The 20,330-nt window shown below is 42.0% G+C and overlaps 1 protein-coding gene across 3 annotated transcripts; it reads left to right on the forward strand.

Moving 5' to 3' along the window:
- Positions 1-1,413: 1,413 nt before the first annotated feature.
- Positions 1,414-17,269, forward strand: LOC308076630 (uncharacterized protein). Of its 3 annotated transcripts, none has more exons than XM_080417057.1 (8): positions 1,414-1,589; positions 2,933-3,090; positions 5,931-6,145; positions 8,860-8,947; positions 10,575-10,687; positions 13,376-13,513; positions 14,275-14,359; positions 15,125-17,269. In XM_080417057.1, the coding sequence occupies exons 1-8, from the start codon at positions 1,499-1,501 to the stop codon at positions 15,266-15,268; spliced, it is 1,032 nt and encodes a 343-aa protein (XP_080273183.1). In that variant the 5' UTR covers positions 1,414-1,498; the 3' UTR covers positions 15,269-17,269. The 3 variants fall into 3 exon arrangements, with proteins under 3 accessions (XP_080273183.1, XP_080273184.1, XP_080273185.1); XM_080417058.1 differs by having other exon boundaries at positions 16,550-17,269; XM_080417059.1 differs by lacking the exons at positions 13,376-13,513; positions 14,275-14,359; positions 15,125-17,269 and adding an exon at positions 11,741-12,151.
- The last annotated feature ends 3,061 nt before the right edge of the window (positions 17,270-20,330 follow it).

The following is a 20,330-nucleotide window of genomic DNA, read 5'->3' on the forward strand; positions in this document are numbered from 1 at the left end:
GGTTTTGTTCATCATTGATAAGTACAGCTAAATGGACCTCCAAGCTCACAATGAGGTTGGAGGTCAAAAGGGGGTGGAGCCTGGAGTCAGCAAAACCAGCTAACTCCACCCTCCTTTGATGGTTGGTTTTGTCAGAAGCACTTTTTAATACTTTCCATTGGTTCAATATCTTTTTACTCAACACCCAGACGTAAAGGGTGTTCAATAGCACTGATTTATGGAGAAAAAAATTTCAAAAGCGGAAAAGTGGAGTTAGCTGGTTTCTGCCAGACAGTAACGTTATATTAAAATGCCTCAACAAAATTTGCAGAGCTGTACTTTTGAACTCTTCTGATAGAAGTATCACATTAAAGCGGCACTATATAACTTTTTGGGGGGATAAAATGTAGGGGAAAATGTATGGTAGAGTATGTTAATACAATGTAACTTATACAATTAGAGTGGTTGACATTTAGATCGTGTCAAAGGTCATGTCTCACCTAGACACAGGATGAGACACGAGTCTTGACCTGATGGTCAAGATTCAATTTATCCCCTGAGCAAGCAGGCAGGCTCTATTAGCTCAATGGTAAAAATGTCAGCAAACCGGGTTCAAATCTGGGGTAGAAGAGGAAAGTTACATAGTGCAGCTTTAATTATTCTCTCAGGGTAAGCCATCTTAACTTACTGGCTGATGGGATTTTATAGTTATGATTTATGCTATAGACTAAGGAAAGTAAAAGGTCACACGGGCCAGAGAATATCCAAGTTAATTTATTGTAAAAACAAAATCCACACCCACACAGATTTCTATCCTCAAAAGAGGATGATGTTTTAGATTATATTCCATAGTTAAGAAGAAAAAACAATTCTAAATGTGCCATGGATTGACACCAGTGGGAGTTTCCTAAATGGAATTGGTCATGCAATCTTGAATGAATATTTTGACCTGAGGGCACAGTTGTTAAGTTGCCACCCTGATGTGTCTCCTCTCCTGCCAGATCCAACATGCCTGGTTCTCCCCTGCCTGGGAGGGACGATTTTCGGATAACACTATTATACTGTAGGCTATATCCCCAGCTGCTGCAGTTCAGCGCAAATGCCAACAAATGTTAGATATGCAATTTGCTAAATGCAAATATGCAACACGCGTGCACAAAAGGTCACACCTATTATCCGTGTGTGCACTGCTTCCACGCACTCACACAGACACTACCATGCCTTAATGTTGTGAAAACACAACACAATGGATTATTGCTTAAACTTGCCCTTTGTAGGTGTGTTCCATGTGCACGTGTTCTCCAGGACCAGACAGAACGAGTAGATACGTGGAAAGAGTTAACCATTGAAGGGGAGAAACCGTGTGACCTACTTGTGCATGTGAATACGATGAAGGCAGTAAATCAAGGGCCTGCCGCCTGCCCCTCCTGAGGATCATGGGAAAGGGCGGAGACGTTTGAGCAGGACAGGTGAGCTGCAGTGAGGGAGAGATAAAGGGACAGTTAAAAGCAAGACAGGGATGAAGAAGTTCTTCCGAGCGCACAGGGATGAAGACTACAGCCAGATCCAATACCTCACGGCCAAGTGTACCCGCCTGGCACACGAGAAAGGTACGTTTTAAATGCAACAGGGACGTTTTAGGAGGTCAATGAAACATTTTACCTGGTGTAGAACAGAGCTACTATTTAACCATATGAACCCTAGGTTAGCGTCCCTATTCTGGAGTGAACATTATAGGCATATCTACAAGATCACAATGTGATATGTGATCTTGTAGATCTGCTATTTTTGCTGAAGAGATTTGGTGTAGACTAGAGGTAAAAAAGGAACAGACCAAGTATAGAGCCCTGGGGGCCCCAGTCAGCTAAGTGTTTTAAATAGCTATGGGCAATGTTTGATTTATTCTTTTGCAAAGTCATTTATCATCATCATTACTTTAGTTATGGTGGTGTATATGGACACCAACATAACATTGTATGACATTCCTAACCTGCAAATTAATATTTAGTATCACATGAAACCACCACAAGCTACTATCTTATTACATGCTGTTATTTTACAGCAGATAATGCAAGATTATAAGAGTTCAGCTATCCAAACTGAGGCCTTGTGACCATCAAACATATTCCACAATGCAGCTTCAAGTTTTTTCAGTTTTAATCAAATATAACCACGGTGTCTCTGTTATTGGCTCAGCCAGTTACTACACATATGACAAAAAACACATTACTTTGGTCTCCTTGACCACTTTCAACCTGTCATCCCAGAATTGTCAGAAATAGCCCAAGCTACAAGCTCACAATGAGTTGTGAACTTGTAGATCAGTTAGTTTCCCTATTGTTGAAAATTGTGGTCTGATGAAGAATAGGTTCATATAAGGCTTAACCACTTAAACTCAGGGCTCTATACTATAGGGTATTTTTGGTTTTCTGTTATTGTGGGGAAAGCTTTCGCTGAAAATAGCCAACCGGCAAGCTCACAACGCCTTGCAACGCAACCCATTGTGAGCTTGTCGATCTGCTATTTTCTGCGAAAGCTTTCCCCACAATACGGATGCTGGGGTTTAACCCATTCAAACCGGGAACGCATCTGTGTCATTTTAGATTTTAGCTATAACCATTATTTTATACTTTGGCTATTTTAGAAAAATCTTGAAAATGTGTGCAAATCTATGAATATATTTTAAAGGGAACATTTTTGACTCAAATCTTTGCTTCTGGGGGTCCTGGAACAAAATATTTTCCGATGGGGGTCCGCGGCCAAATACTTGTAATGATTTTGGGGGTCCTTGACATGAAAAAGTTAGAGAACCACTGATATAGCAACATTCGTTTGTTTTTCAGAAAACTGCTAGGATTTAGAAGACATTTGTAGCATGCGTTCCCGGATTCAATGGGTTAAGTGGTTAGGAAAACAAAAACATTATTCTGGTCTTTTGTTCTCTGCATAACAGTGCTATTGGAGAGGGAGTGTTTGGTGTCCAGGGAGAGGCAAAGGACCCTGCAGAACGATCTGGAAGTCATGGCCTCTCGTCTCCTCCAGCAGGAGAAGATCAACATGGAGCACAGGGTCAAACATGGCCAGCTCACCAGCAGGCTGCAGCAGCAACAGGTACAGTTAGCACAGTGATGCTCAACCTGCGGGCCACGGCCCACTGGTGGACCGTGAGGATATTGCAAGTGGGCCCCTAAATAATTGGCAAAACAGTAAGATTTGAATGATAACAGGACATACATTTAAAGTACCGTTGAAAAAAATGTCATGGTATTTGTTTTTGGTTTAAAACAATGAAAAACATTTGTTTTTGTGAATTTCTCTGATGTGTGTGTGAGAAGATCTAATTGACTTCTACTAGGTTAATGCACCACCATGCATTGGAGCACTGGTTCTCAACCTGTGGCTCGGGACCCCCGGCGGGGTCCTCAGATGACAGTGAAGTGACAATTTAAGGACTTTTAAGACCTTTTTAATACCTGAAAAAATTAAAATACAATATTTATCTGTGGAACCGGGTCAAACAAAATGTAATAAATGCCTCAATTCCTACAATTCCAAGTGCTTGTCAGGGTGGGGGGTCCCCAGTTCAAATATGATTACTTTAGGGGTCGCGGTCTGAAAAGGTTGAGAACCGCTGCATTAGAGCACGGGTTCTCAAACGTTTTCGTGTCAAGGACCCCCAAAATGATATGTATTTGACTGCGGACACCCATCTGAAAATGTTTTGTGCCAGGGTCACCTAAAATAGCAGATGTACAAGCTCGCAGCGCTGATACGGCAGAGGCTGGCCACATGAAGTCCTAGATCCACATTGGAGCCATGCCCTTCCCATGTGGATCCCAAGAACCACATGATTAGATTTTTGTGACTTCTCTCTTGTCACTGCACTGCACTCTTGCTTGTCCTGATGAAGGTCTAACGACCGAAACGTTGATTTAATAAAGAGCATCCTTTTTGCCAGACAGTTCCAGACAGTGTGCGGGACCTTTTTCCTTTGATTTGATATCATAGATCCCTTTCTGAACATTTGGACCTTCCTGGTTGTCCTACGCACCTGTCACTAACCCTTTGAGGTGTGCATCGGCCTTCTTTTAAAAGTATGCACACTGCAATGTATCTCCACTATTGAAATGTATATAATTCAAAAACGGAATATCCACCTTCTGAAAATACTGACTTAGTGTGTGATTGCTTCCATCAAAGTAGAATACACCATTGGTTCACACTATAGTTAAAGCATACGTCTCTGCATACAGGCAGGTCTTTAGCTATATTTTAGACATTTTAGCGAATCACAGGCAGTGACTTTTCTTCCAAAGTGAACACGTAGTCGAAGGAAAACCCTAAATTTGACTCTAGTAATTGACCACACTGTGATCCGCAGAGGAACATTTGGTTCCATGTTAACCTTCTAAATGTGCTGTTATAATTGCAGTCTTGTCATGAAGCACTCATTAGGTTGGCGGCCAACGTCTTTCCAGTGCTAAAACATCTTTCATTTGTGTCAGTGATGTTTAACCTCACTCCAACCTCACCATTTTCTTGGGATCTGCACAGGCATAGAACCACAGCGGTGCCAGTTGGCCACCTAGACTGCAATTACTATAATTACATTGCAATTAAGTGCCCAGTGTTGACATTGTATGTAATGCATGCTTTTATTGCCATTCACTCTGTGAGCTGCTCTTGTTTGGTCATAATTTATGGATTCTCTCTTATAAAATATAATGAAGTGACTTAACAAATTCCATTTTAATGCCACCATTGTCCTGCCCTCTAATTATTCAATAAGGTTTTGCTGAGCCGGCAAGTTATTCTAACGCTCTTTTTGCTTAACAGTCATTCCAGTTCCACACCTGGAAACCGCCTATGGCAGAGATACCAGGCAGCTCCACGGTGGGGGTTAGGTACCGTGTACTCAAGCACTGCTAAAGGTCAAACACTACCTCTGGAAGCATGGGAGGGGGATTGTTGGTTCAGGGGTTCCCAAACCATTACATGCCAAGGACCCCCAAATAGCCATAACCTATGGCTTAAAAATTGCTTAAAAAAGAAGAAAAAAAAAACCATCTACAAGCAGCTCACATGCTACCTTTGCTATTGTTTTGCTATTTGCTAAAATATTTGAAGATTTTGGAAAGATTTTTACAATAATGACATTCCCAATAAAAAAACAGGGATACCAACAATATTATGAATTGAATTTGAATGGTTATTTTCCCCCTCTCATTTTCTTCTCCTTTCCACGTGGCTACCTGGCCCCGACTGTGTCTGTGTTAGTTGAAGTTTTTCGTGTTGATCACGTCTGGACTTGCTCAATCTATTGCTACTGTAGCCAGAGGTGGATTTAGACATGCATATTAACATGACACATAGCAGTGGCGCCGGCGCCTGTTTAATTAAAGGACACTGTGTCCCCCCACTATTCAGTCCAGCCAAAAAAATAAAAGTTGAAAAAGAAAAAAGAATGATTTAAAAAAAATAATAATAATAAAATCAGTCCAGTCCCCCGCACCTCGCGACCACAGCGAGGCGAACCGAATTAACCGAAATAACCGAATTATCCCCCCCAGAAATCAACAAACCCACCCGAAAAAAAACGCACGTGTGCACGCCGCACGGTCCACATGTCCCTGATGTGTCCCCCCAGGTCATACTCCATTCCGGCGCCTTCTATTCACATAGCCTTATTTAAGCCAATGCCTGAACGTTTAAATGTATATTGCTATAGTGTGTGTGTGTGTGTGTGTGTGTGTGTGTGTGTGTGTGTGTGTGTGTGTGTGTGTGTGCGCGCGCGTGCGTGCGTGCGTCATTGGACATGATGGACAACCTTAAGCAAGCTTGCTTGCGCGTGCGTGCGTGTTCCTGAGGGTCTCCCTTGTACTACATGTAGAATACATGCCTGTGTGTGCTTACTGTATTTAATCTAGTCCCTTGCATCTCCTCTTCTCCAGGAGCTGGTAGAGTTCCTGCAGCAGCAAGTGAGGCAGGTGCCAGTGAGTGAGAGCTCTAGAGAGGCTGCTCTGGTGGGCCAACTGGAGCAGGTCAACGCAGAGCTGTTGTGTCTGCAGAGCACAGAGGGACAGCTGGAGAGCCTGGTCATGGAGCTCCACGCTGAGGCTCAGCACAGAGCTGCACTTTCAGAAAGCCTGCAGGCGGAGCTGCACAGGTAGGCTGGTGGTGCATAATGGTTTCCAGAGAAAAAAGCAGAGAAAAATATTTTAAAATATTATTTTCAGGCATTTCTACTTAGACATCACAGTGGAGAGAGATACAGTAGAGTAGAGAGACATTTTCAATTTAGTATCCTCTATTGAATTTTGAATTCTGAAATTAGACGTTTCCTGATTATTATGACCTTATTATTTATTATTACATTATTTATTATTACCTCATTATTACCTGAATATTGCACTGGCAAGACTCAACTCAAAGATTTGATTATGTAACCCTTCAAAAAGCATATATACTAGATGATAGTAGATGATAGTAGAACACTAGATGATGGTACATGTCTCGTGAAAAATAAAATGAAACATAAATGGTCAAAATAGTTTTAATCACATTTGTGGTTGTGTATTGAAGGAGTGGGGGGAAATTTCCTTTGGATAACTTTTCCCAGGGCCCTGAAATAAAACTGATAAAGCTCCCAAGGTCCTTGGCTGACAGTGGCCCTCAAAGATGCAAAATAAATTCTGATCATGTTATTTCATAAATACTGAGTGTCCTTTGTGATACTTTTTCCTGGGGCCAAACATTCCAAGCAGCCCTCCTGCTAGGGCCCATGATAGCTTAGACATGTGAAAGAAGAGGTTTGGAAATACAAAAGTGTATATATCCCCTGTTGTCTTAAGACGTATTATATTGGCAGCAGCTTGATTTAAATACATGCTCGTTCATTCCGCCCAGCTGTTCAAACCAAGTAAAAAGTAAGGGGAAAAAAGACTAACGCTAGCTTAGATAAGGGCGCGTACTACGCAAAGAAACATTAAAATTAATGAAACGCTCCCCAACTTTTTTGATTACCATCTCCCACAAAGTCAGGCCAAGTGAAGCTGTCACCAGCTGTTCTGCAAACAGGCAGAACAGGTCTTCAGCTTGTAATGTTGTCTCAAGGTTGACTGAAAAAACATCGGAGTTCAGATCTGTGATTTTAAAGTCGGCAGAAATGTGCACACCCTCCAAAGCGGCAGCGAACTTCCCCATCAATTTGCTGACCTCAAATCCCCCGCGGAGCATTAGGGAAGTTGGCTTAGTATCAGAATACGTTATCGCACAGTGATTCCAGGGGTGCCCCAGCTTACTGCTGTGATGATGAAAGAGATGAACTTCAGGGTTACGTTAGATATTATATGGCAGATATCCAGAGACGTGTGGTGGTAGAATTATCATAAAATCTAGACAGGTAACGAATAGCTAGACGTCTAAGGGTCAGAGTCACAGCTCTGGGACAATAGATGTGGCAAATGGTTGTGTCCATATATGGAGCTGACTGATTTGTTTGTGCCTGATGCCATGACGACAAATTGAGGTTAGACAACACACTCCATATTTGGGCGTAGCTGCATTAAAATGGAATGTGACGGGATAGTCCTGATCGTTCCTCTGGATTTAACTTTTATGTTCACTGATCCTCTGTTTGAGTTGTCTGGACGTTTCACCTACACAGTATGCAAGTAAACAGGGACAGCATATCAGATACACAACACCAGTCGATGCACAGGTCATAGTGCTTTTAATTTTAAACGTTTTACCAGTATGTAGATCAAATGTAATGTATGTCAAAATGAATAGCCCATATCAGTGGTTCCAAAACGTTGTACCGAGGCACTGCCGTGAGACACATTATTTCCACAATTATTTTATTTACTATATCAGTACTTTATGCTCACTCATTTCCCAATATAGAGGCACATTCAATACCCTAAAAAAGATTTGAACTACTATCCCTATTTTGGGCATATCATTATGATGATTTTTATAATTTTTTACTTTCTTCCCCACAAACTTAAAAACGATATTGAAAATAGCCGATCTACAAGCTAGCACATTGCATCGTGTGTTGTGAGCTTGTAGAGCAGCTGTTTTTGCTATGAACACACGTGTGCTTTGAGATTTCGACTTGCACATTGGTGTGCCTTGTGCACAAAGTTCTATACAGTCTATATACATATATGTATGTATACAGCCATGTATACGTTCAATACAAAACTAAGTCTAAATGTTTAGTCTAATAAATAGCGACCAGTAGGGTGGAGTTTGCTACAAAGGACAATACGCTGAGTCCAAGAAAGTTTAAACAATCTTAGGAAACCATTTGAAAACAAACTTTGCATGCTTTCAATCTGTTATTGCAAACTACACTGGTACTATCTGAATTGTACTGATGCGGTAACCCCCCCATCCAACCTCTGCTGTCTGGCCCTTGACCTGCTTGAGTTATGAAAGTGGAATGTATCCAAGCACATCCAAAGAGCAATCTTGTACAAAAAGGAGTATACTCCAGATATTTTTGCTTCAGTAATACGTACTCAGTGCTTACTTGATTTATTTATTTACAAGTTATTTTGGGGGCTTTTCAACCGTTCATTTGTAATAGAGACGGGAAACCGAGTAGGGGAGTGACATGCAGCAAATGGTCTGGCTGGCCCGGGAATAGAACCGGGGACTCACTGCCAGGCATTGTATTGCATATGTGGTACGCGCCGTAACCATTCGGCCATTTTCCCCAGTGCTTCGTTTTCTTGACCATAATCCATTAGTGTGAAACGAAGACCGCAATGACTTTTTTGGTGTTATCCTTTTAGACATAGTGTTTGACTGTACTCGTGCTGTTTTTACATTTCTGTCTAATAACATTTAAAAAAATATTCAAACCAACAGTAAAACCATGGAGCTGGAGGCCCTTCAGAAGATAAACACAGAACAGACAGCAGAGCTGAATGAGCTACATAGCAGCTACCAAACCAAGGTGAGGGGACAACTCCTGCATGCGTGCTTTCGGATCCAACGGACTTGTGTCAGGGTTGTGTCACAGCCCCGCCCCTGGAAGCCAAACACCGCCCGATGTTTTGATATTAAATATGAGTACATGCACACTGAGCATAACGGGGCGATGCACTGTTATTGTATTTGTTATTTTTTACTTACGAATAAATTCACAAGCTAACACGTATATGCCACCCAACTTGTAATATGGACTATGGAGTATATAAATTGATCGATTGATCCTCATTCCTGTTATAAAACCTGGGTTTGATAACTGGGGTTTGGCTTCCAGGGGCGGGGCTGTGACACAACCCTGACACAAGTCCAGTCGGATCTGAAAGCACGGCTCCTGCACCTAATCCTGTTTACATTACATTACTGTCATACTGTATTTTACCATTTAAATTCTGCTGTCATCCAGAGTGACTCGGATCAAGTCAGTGGAATAAGACGAAGTACCACAATTATAAGCAAGCACCCATTAACATTTATCCATTTATCCGTACATTTGTGACTGTCAGGTTACGCTACTATCCACAGCGATGTTCAGTAAGTGAGCAGCAGGGTTCTTGCTCCAGCACTGGTAGACAGGGCGTATGGCTGACTGTGTGTGGATTGAACATTTCCTTCATGAGATCTTAGATCACCCTGATGAGGAAACAAAGGATCATAGCCAAAGTGCACAAAAATATTCCTATGATCCTGAAAGTTCATGTGAACGAGAAGTGCCAGTAAAGGAACTGGGACAAGTGGGGTCCTTGAAGGGTTTCCAGGGGGTCCCTCGCTAAATGAGTTAATATAGCATCAAAATCAGTTCAAACACTTTATACTATAGCTATTTGAATTTTTAAAACATTTGTTAAAATCTTGAATCATTTTGAAAATGTAGAAAATGTAGAAATCTTGAATAATTTTGAAAATGTTGTCTCCCTAGAGCTCCTAGAGCTCTAGGGAGACAAGGGGTAGGGAGAGATGTTTTCACATTTACACAGCAACCTCTTATGTATTTGTGCCTTAAATATAGACTGAAACTATGCCCAGATAATACCACCAGGGGGCCCCAGGGTAAGCATAATGTATACTTCCCCGCCTCCCTCCCTGCTTTTATCATTTCGTCTGCAAGGGCACATGATCCAATAGAAATCAGTGATAGTAATGACATACCCATGGGCATTTGGGCCCTTGGCAGTCTGGGGAGGCACAGGGCATGTGACCTCCATGTCCTGTTGCTGACCCAGACATGCCTGAAACTAATTGTCATTACTGTTCCAGTTTCCCCAAGGCCATCCTACTGTTGCTTGTTCCTGCCACACGTCCATCAGGACTTAGAACGGGACTTTTGCACCTGTAAATACCCAGCGGACTATGGTCAATTTCAAGATTTCTAAATATTGTATCATTTCATTTTTAGATACATTATTTTTGCCTTAATGTGTGCTGTGTCTGGCCTCTACAGCACTGTTTTCTGTGAATGCACCGCGACACCAAGATTCGTTCTGACTCTGTTGCTTTCATTCATCTAGTCATCCTTTGGAATGATAATAATGATTGTTGAATTCAGATTCACACATGTTTGCGGGACCGTCCAAATCCTTTTGTTTCTTTGTGAGGTGAGGGAACTGCAGCAGGAAAATGAGGTCAGTCTGAGGAAACTGCAGGAGACGGCGGAGCAGTTTGAGTGGCTGTGTGTGCAGCAACGCTACTGGATCTGCTGTGTCAAGAGGTGAGCTTTTTATTACACGCACGCACGCACGCACACACACACACACACACACACACACACACACACACACACACACACACACACACACACACACACACACACACACACACACACACACACACACACACACACACACACACACACACACACACACACACACACACACACACACACACACACAAGCACTGCCCTTTGTCCTGTAATTACGGGCAGGGGTTCCAACCTTTACTGGCAAGCAAATCATTGCCGTCGGGTAGAAACCACGTATCTCCATATTTCAACAAGCTCACAACGCGTCACAATGCAATGTGCTGTGAGCTTGTACATTGGCTATTTTCACTATTTTTAAATGTTTTCAAAATAATAATAAAAAAGGAATGGTTTTGGACATACAAGGTTTCCACCCCGACAGCTATGAAATCCACAAAGGAGGCAGAAAATTCCTGTGACCATAACATTTGAAATAAATGAAGCTCATGTGTTCCTTAAATGTTTAGCCCAGCCAACATTGGGTACAGACCAAGTTTACATTACCAGGTTGTTTCAGCTGAATTAATTTCTCCTGTGAGAAACTTAAAAATGTCTTATGCCCATTTAATATCACACCAACTTAACTCCCTGACCAAATATTCCCTTTGGCATGGTCAGAGCAGCAGATGCGTAGGGTAATGGGTGAGAGCCATGCTGCCTCTGGCCCACTTTACTACAACAATTACTGGTGCATTTGTTGGATTTTCTGGATACAAATGTCTTCTAAATCCTAACTGGTTTCTGAAAAAAACGTATGTTGCTATATCAGTGGTGCTCAAACTTTTTCATGTCAAGGACCCCCAACATTACATGTATTTGGCCGCGGACCCCCATCTCAAAATATTTAGTTCTAGGCCTCAGAAGCAAAGATTTCATATGTTCGCTTTAAAAAATATGAGCTTGTATATCTGCTATTTTTGAATAGCCAAAGTGTAAAATAATGCTTTTTAGCTCAAATCTAAAAATGACACAGATGTGTTCCCAGTCTTAATGGGTTAAATGTATTTGTATTTATCCTCTTAGTACATTCACACACCGATGGCGGAGGATACCATGCAAGGCTGCTCATCGGGAGCAGTTTAGGAGTTCAGTGTCAAGGACACTTCAACACTAACCCAGTGGCCAGCAAGTATCGCCCTGCAAGTGACTTTAAAAAAGAAAAGCTTTAACTATTCTGCCTTTATTTGGATAGCACAGTGAAGACTTGACATGAAACAGGGAGAGAGACGGGGAGTGACACATAGCAAAGGCCATCGGGCATTACTGCATTAGATCCATGTGGTATGCACCATAACCACTAGGCCTTCGGCGCCCCCGCAAGTGACTTCTAATGACTTCTGCCACACATTCAAAGACTAGGGATGCCCTTGTGGTGTCTGAAGTTCATTAACCATGTAAGATAGCATCCATATTAGGGAGGGAACATTCGACGAAAATAGCCAATCTACAAGCTCACAACGCGGTGCGCTGAGTCATCTCAGCCGAAGAGAGTGTAGAGGGAAAAAGATGCAGACAAAGTATAGAGCCCCGGGGGACCCCTGTCAACTAAGTATATAGTGTCAAATCCTGAGTGTTAATTTAACTGAGTGAGTGTACTAATGTAACCAAATGGATGTACCAAATAGGCTACGTAGAAATGTAACCAAATGTACCCCCCTCATGGGTCCACTAGTAAATTGGCATTTTTTTATAGACTAAATTACAAAATAGCGCTCAGTTGGTTAATGTATGTTTATAATAATAATCGAAAATCGATAACGTAGCCTGTAGCTTAAGTTTTCAAATAGTTGTAGTGGAGTTAAAAGTACAATATTTGCCTCTGACATGTAATGGAGTAGAAATATAAAGCATAGAAAATGGGCATACACCTGTAAAGTAGCCTTCAGAACCTCAAAATACAGCACAGCACTTGAGTAAAAGTACTTTCCACCACTGGTTAATATAACTACATTTGTGCCTCCAGGTTTATTTTAGATGGGCCTCTAATAAACCTCTAATTTTAGAGAGCAGAGAAACTATTTAAAACAAATAATGTAAGTGTGGGGCACTTCTGCAATTGCTGCCACTTTAAACAATAATAAGACAGCCAGTATGCTGAGTATGGGTGTAGGCCCAATGAATACCAGCTGAGTAAGGCTTCAACTAGTGATTATTTTCATAATGAATTACCGGTCAATCTGTAGATTTAATGTGTTTAGATTATTCGATTAATCTATGTGATTAATTTAGACCATAAATTAAGTAAAAAATTATGGTAAATGCTCATCACAAGTGATCTGAACCCAAACAGACATCTTGAAATTTCTATGTTTACCAAATAGTCATAACACTTTCATTGTGCGATAATATGGAACAAAGACAAGGATTCACATTTTGGTGGAGTTGTGAACAGCACACACTAGAAATATTTACATGATGCATCACTAAATTATATTAGATCATTCAACTACTCAAATTGAATAAATAGATTTTCTATTGATGAATGTTTCACCCTTACAGTTGAGGTTCAGTATAAATCCAGTGCCTTAATTATATTTCCATATCTTGCCTTTTGTATCTAACGCCCGTTTAGTCTGTCGGATGCGTGTACACTCAGAATGGTGAAAAGAAGTGGGTGAAATTCGTTTTTTTGATCCTCTTTACTCCTCTTTGCTCCAGGTTCAAAGACACTCTGACAGAGGAGAGGGAAGTTCTGATACAAAAGGTCCACACCTTGGAGAAAAAGGTAGAGGAGCTGAGGAAGACTTCACCGGGTGACAGCCCCGTACAGGAGGTTGGCGCTCACTGCTGTGACAGGTAAAAGGGTGATTTACACTTAGTTGCGCGCCGGTGTCACACACCGGAAATAGCAGATCTACAAGCTCTCAACGCGTTGCGATGAGCTTGTACATCGGCTATTTTCGCCAGGCAACCATGGCACGCAACCAAGCATAACTCGGGCACGAGAAGAGGCAAGACAGACGTTGGCATAGAATGAGCTGCTTGATTGATCGATTGATGTGGATGTAACTGAGAGACCACACGGAGAATCTACGCCAAGGAATGATGTGGGGCTCCATTGATTGATTGATGAAAAAATAAATTACTACACATGTCGATGTACAGTATGTCACAAATCTCCCTACACATTGCAATCAGCAGCAGCCGGCATTTGCAGCAGACATAGCAACAAGCAAACGCACATCAGGAAATAATAAAAATACTCCCAGCAGTCCAAATGAAAGATACGATACACAGATAATAGCGCCAATCAACCTATCGTTAAATTCCACTTGTCTAAGTAGTAATGCAATACAATAACAACACAGTACAGTATTACACTACAACAAAGGGCCCTGTATACATCCCCTGCCAGAGACAAAGACGGGAGAGTTGTGGAAATATGGGGCCTGGTCAGGGCCAGAAACAATGAAAAGAAACCCTATAATTTTAAAGCCCATCCTGTGCTTGCTTTTTGAAAAACAACATGCATCTACAGGGATGCCCGCATGGCAGCTCAAGCAGAACATTTATAGAAAGCAAGCAGAAAATGCTTAAAAATGGCCTTTCCATAACAGAAGGATGTCTTCGTGGGATACTGATGTTAACCTGCAGTCTGAAGGGGATGAGTGGAGGGGACTCAACAAGGACCTCTTCAATCAGGTAAATACCTGCCGTGGTTATTTAAGTACCAGATTTATGGCTCTTTTTGACTACAAGAAACAAGTGAACCATGGCGTGCCGTATTTCACAGGTTCTGCATTTGTCTCCATATGCTATGGCTTTCAGATAAGGTTCTCGGAACCTAATTTGTGCCCTGCTCAGGAGGTGGCACTAACCCTGAACTTAGAACTTATACTTAAAAAAATTCAATCTAAAATAGTGAAAATAGCCGATCTTCAAGCTTACAACGTGCTGTGATGCGACCCATTGTGAGCTTGTAGGTCGGCTATGTTCGCTTTTTTAATGAAGTACCTTCCCTTTCAGGGGTGGTTCTGTTTATAATGGAAACGTCAACAAAAAAATACATCACAGAATTTTGTGGGCTCTGGAAAGTTTCAGGTTATGGAAGGTTCTGGGTTTACCCTCCTTCATAGTCGAAAAGAGCCAGTAATGAACACTACATGACAGAGTTCTTCAAGGTACCCTCTGGGTTTCCCTTGCGGTTGCAATCCAAAGAACAAAAAATGCAGACTTTAGGGTCTTTTTTGTGTAAAGATCAGCAAAATATCCAGCACACAGGGCTAATTTTCCTTAGGACATCTGCCAGTCCCTGGGGGAGCTGTCATCCTGCCAGTGAACAACTTTAGGACTTTCAGAGAATGCTGAGACTTCTTGGACATGGCCGGGAGTCTCATCGTTTTTTTGGTGTGTTTTTCTTTTTACTTCTTTCGTCTGTCTGTCTGCCCTGTGTGGCTGACTCCCAAGGCGCCGGACTGCTCTTCCAAACCAGCAAGAGAGATGACTAATAAAGACTGGAGGGAGGTGTTTGCCAATAGCCTCTGTGCTTTGTTCCACACACGCATGCACGCACGCACATGCACACACAAGTTTGTATTACTATACCTGTGAGGACATCAACATTTTAGGACGGCATTGAAAATTGCTGAAAATTGCAGACCTACAGCCTACAACATTTGTGAACATGTAGATCAGCTATTTGTGCGACACAACCAAGTATAAAATAGGGAAAACTAACCCTAACCCCTAAACCTAACCCTTTTCTTATTCTTTACCATAAAACAACCATTTCTCCAGGGACCCCCAGAAGCAAAGATTTGAGTTCAGAATGTTTCAAAAAAATATATGTATTCAAAGATTTGCACACATTTTCATGATTTTTCAAAAATAGCAGATCTACAAGTTTGTGGCGCGGCACTCAAAACGCGCTATGAGCTTGTATATCTGCAATTTTTTAATAGCCAAAGAAATCTAAAAATGACACAACATGGTCCTCACAATGTCTAAAACCCAAATTCTTCTATACTTGATGGGACATTTGGCCCTCACAAGTATAGCAACACACACACACACACACACACACACACACACACAGTACTGTATACACACAAAGGGACACGCTCACGTGCACAGGCTCTCATAGGCTCTGCTGCCGTGCATCTCTCCAGATAGTTCTTGTGATTGGGTGCAGATGATGAAGGCCCCTGCAGAGAGAGAGAGGACATTGTTTAGCTGGAGGAACATTTGTCCAACAGAGACACGGAGGAAGTGGCCATGACAGGATGTCTTTTAAGTGTCAGTGTTATTGCTACATATTCATATGAAGACATGGCAGAGTCACACTCCGTGGATGGGGTTATGGACTTTTGTGAATTTATTAGGAAGAAAGAAAAGTGCCATAGGGATACTTTCAAAATTGACAACCAGGGAGACACAAAACATAGACAGACCCTCACCATAAAATAATAGAGAAGTTCAAGTCAGGTTTTATTTGTATAGCTCATTTCATACAAAATAAACTCAATGTGTTCACATTAAGGGAGCATTTTGTTTTGTTGAGATAAATAAAGTACAGTAAAGACCTTCTACCCATCCACATACAATAAAGCATTTATAAACCCCACTCATCCACATATTCACAAGATACATCATTTATGACCCCCCCCCTCCCCCAACACACACGCGCACACTCATACATAACCCCACACAGGATACAGTGACGCCGCGCATACGTACATACATACGTGGAGTGACTTCACTTCTGCACCGTTTGACAGGCACAGAGTGTTTTCTCTCTGTGTGTTTGGTGCAGGTCTTTGTGCGTGTGCCGTGTGGCTCATGTCTGTTGTGTCTGGTTGTGATCACTGATACTTTCTCTTTGTGTCCCTTTAGGGAGCAAGCGCTGTCGACCCGTTCCAAAAACCTCCTTGAGGTCAAGACCCTGAAACCCATCTGTGTTATTTCACCATCTTTATCCAACCAGGAGATATAACCGCTGGATTTTTGGCACATGGCTAATCTGTTGGCATGCTTCCCAAGCCATTGTGGAGAAACCATGCAATTGTAGAAAAAATAAACACACGCATACAAAACCATACACGCCCCATTCTTCCTCTACTATTGTCTACCTGTCCTGGGAGTAATGCATTGCTTTGTGGTATGTGTGTATATATATTATACTGTACTGTCGCTTACGACTCTATCCTAATGTGGTTCCGTCTCGCTTTTGTTGGGACATGCACGTACGCACCACAGGTCACGTATGCGCAACATACACCTGTACGAGCTAGTGGGTTATGTTCTCCTGTAATTGTCTATATTTAGAAGCCTATCAAAGTCATTGAAAGAGTGATTGCACCTAAATGGTAAATGGTGCATTTATATAGCGCTTTTATCCAAAGCGCTTTACATAGATTGTGCATTACATTCACCCATTCACACACACACACATTCATACACCGATGGCGGAGGAAACCATGCAAGGCACCAACCTGCTCATCGGGAGCACTTAGGGGTTCAGCGTCTTGCTCAAGGACACTTCGACAGTAACTCTTCTGGGGGAGCCCGGGATCGAACTGGAAACCTCGCGGCTTCCATCCGCCCGCTCTACTGGCCACTCTACCCATGAGCCAGAGTCCTGCACGGGTCCAATTTTGAGAACCCGCGCCCGCCCCGCCCGTCAATACTCAGATCCGTAGACCGACCCGTCACCCATGATAATTTCAAAATACGAACCAGACCCGCCCCGCCCGTCAAATAAACGACCCGTTGTCCGCCCGTTTACCCGTGTAAAATGTAAATCCTATTGAAAAGTGTGTTGAAAAAGATAGCAGCCTTCAACAACAGCGCTACATTCAGTGGTCAGGCTTGTACAGAAATCAAGTGAAGACGGAGGAGCGAGCTTAAGCCACGCGCGAACGCGCATCTACGCAGCACACATGTGTCGTTGTTTAAGTCATCAGATACTTTTAATTTGAAGGTTTAACAGGATGTTCAATGTGTTTTTGTGAGTTAAGATAACTGACCAGCATGCTCCATGCAATTGTGCTGTTAAGTTACACAAGTTACGTTGTTTGGGCGGAAACAGTGCTCTCTGATTTTCACAATAAAATGATACCCGCCCGCGATTAGTTCAGTACCGCCCGTCCCCGTACCCGTGATCTTATCAAAGTAAAATTTTCACCCGTTTTCACCCGTCAAACGCGGGTACCCGTCGGGTATCCGCGGGTACCCGGCCCGTTGCAGGACTCTGCCATGAGCCACCGCCGCCCCACCTGAGAATGTTCTTTTGATGCTGCGTGATCAAATCCTCTGGAAATCACCAGCTGGTGTCCTGAGGAAACAACAAATGTGTTGTTTTGAACCAATTAATGAAGTTCAGTTAAAAAACAAAAACAAATCGCACTCAAGTTTAGCAGTTGGAACACCGTGGGGATTCACTTTTAAACATCAAGTGCATTAGTGCAGGATTACGTATGGCTGTTGTTTTGGATCAAACTATGTTCATTCTTCCTCGCCATTCAGAATCACTGAAAAATTGCAATACAGCTACAGAAATTAAGGCAAATGAATATTGAAAAAAAGTGCAGCCAGCAGTAACATTTGTACAATTTTGAGCAAGTGTCGACCAAGTTCCCATAATGATTTCCCTTCTTCAGCTGGTAACTAATTTAGGCCCCATTTTTCCTCTGTCTTTTCACCTGAAGGTGTGGAAGGCACACCCGCACTTTGCCCACAAGGACATTTTTCTTTCACCTATGGGTGCTTGGATTGACATGCACAAGGACACTTTTTGCGTGGACTTAAAGGAGAATTTTGGACTAAAGTTTTCTTACCTTTTCTATGACGTTATGATATCTTAGGATGAATGGTACAGTAGAAAAATTTCATAACTCCACCCCTGAGCCGCCACAGCTTAAAAGGTGCGCGGATAGGCCTTAGGTTAGATCACATATTTTAATAGCTTTTTTTGTAATTTTTTTTGATGAGATCTGATGAGATAGTGACAGAACACTGTCCCAAAAAAAAAAAAAAAAAAAAAAAACAGAAGTCTCGCTAGACGAGATTTCAATCTTGTCTAGCGAGACTTCTGTTTTTTTTTTTTTCAGATCTCATCAAAAAAAATTACAAAAAAAGCTATTAAAATATGTGATCTAACCTAAGGAGTTATGAAATGTTTCTATTGTACCATTCATCCTAAGATATCATAACGTCATAGAAAAGGTAAGAAAACTTTAGTCCAAAATTCCCCTTTAACACGCAACACTACATACTTTACACATAAAGGACCGCAAAAATAAACCACTGGCTTTTTTGCGTTTTATCCATTTGATAATGGTGTGACAATGTAAGTATGTATTTTACATAATGTTTATTATCAAAAGAGATCAAAGTCAAAGAAGAGGAGCAGATACCGTAGCATATCCAACATTCATTTGAACAGGGTGAAATGCAGTGTGATTGCAGCTGAGCAACCAACGAGTGCATTCACAGAGCCCCAAGTTAGAGGAAACTCTTCAAAGAAGTTGTTGTTCCTTGGTATTTCAGGGTGCATGCCTGTCAATCATGTGGTTAAGACGCTTGCCTTTAGAGTCATACATAATTCACCCATCAGAGCATTCTCTCTTGTGCATACAAAACAGTCTCCTTCGCAGCTATTGTCTCTGTCTGACCTTTTGCATGTCCTTGTAAAATACTCGATTCTGACTGATGAATCATGGCATTCTGCGGTCTGTTATTTCGGAACAACAGACCACTGTTATGTGCCTCTGTTTATGTTGCTATGGAAGGGGAAAGCGTGTAAGCTAATAAAATGTTTAAATCAATATTTTGTGTCAAATTATTTGTGTCAACGGCCCAGAGAATCACTGCTATGGCTGAAAGTGTCTATAGGGCGAGATTTCCGTTCCGTGTGTACTTTAGGAAGCTGTCTTTTTTTTTCAACCAATCACAAAATGTTTTTTCATGACCTGGGAATGTAAACAGATGTAACGTACAACTTCCTTTAGGGCTATAGGGTGCTGCTTCCTGACCTGCACTTCCCACTTTAGACACTTTCAGTAGCAGTTCTTGTCCAGCCTATAGAGAGGGAGTGAGAGGGTGGGAGGGAAGCACGGGGAGAGGGAGCCTATTTGACCCATGCATTAACCTGGCCAATGCTGCTGGATACCAAAACCTGAACACATTGATCGATGGTCAGTAGTGCAATAACCCAAAGCCACATTGTCTGCTTGTGTGTGTATGTGTGTATATTGTTGCTGTCGGGCAGAAACCTTATATCAACATTTCAACTTTTTAGGGTTTTTTTTCTCGTAAATTAATGGCCGACTTCATCCTGCAAGACTGTCACACAAGAGTAGTGAAAATAGCCGAACTTGTAGATTGGCTATTTTCACAAATTTAAAATGCTTTTTAAGATAATAATAAAAAGGGAACGGTCATCTGACAGCAAGGTTACACTGTAGGCTATACATACAGTATATTGGGGTGCAGGGGCCCATGTTTCTTGTTTTTCAAGGTAGGTCCCCATAAAGGACCACAAGGGTCTTATGTGGCAGCATACCAGCAACAGTTTGCCCTCTGACTGCCAAGCGCTAAACGAGGCCGTCCTAAAGCAAGCTCTGATTGCCAGAGGTGTAGCCAGAGATTAACAACGTGCAGCGGCTGGAAACGA

Source organism: Gymnoscopelus braueri (genome assembly GCF_963280865.1).
Source record: "Gymnoscopelus braueri genome assembly, chromosome: 20".
NCBI classification, from domain to species: domain Eukaryota; kingdom Metazoa; phylum Chordata; class Actinopteri; order Myctophiformes; family Myctophidae; genus Gymnoscopelus; species Gymnoscopelus braueri.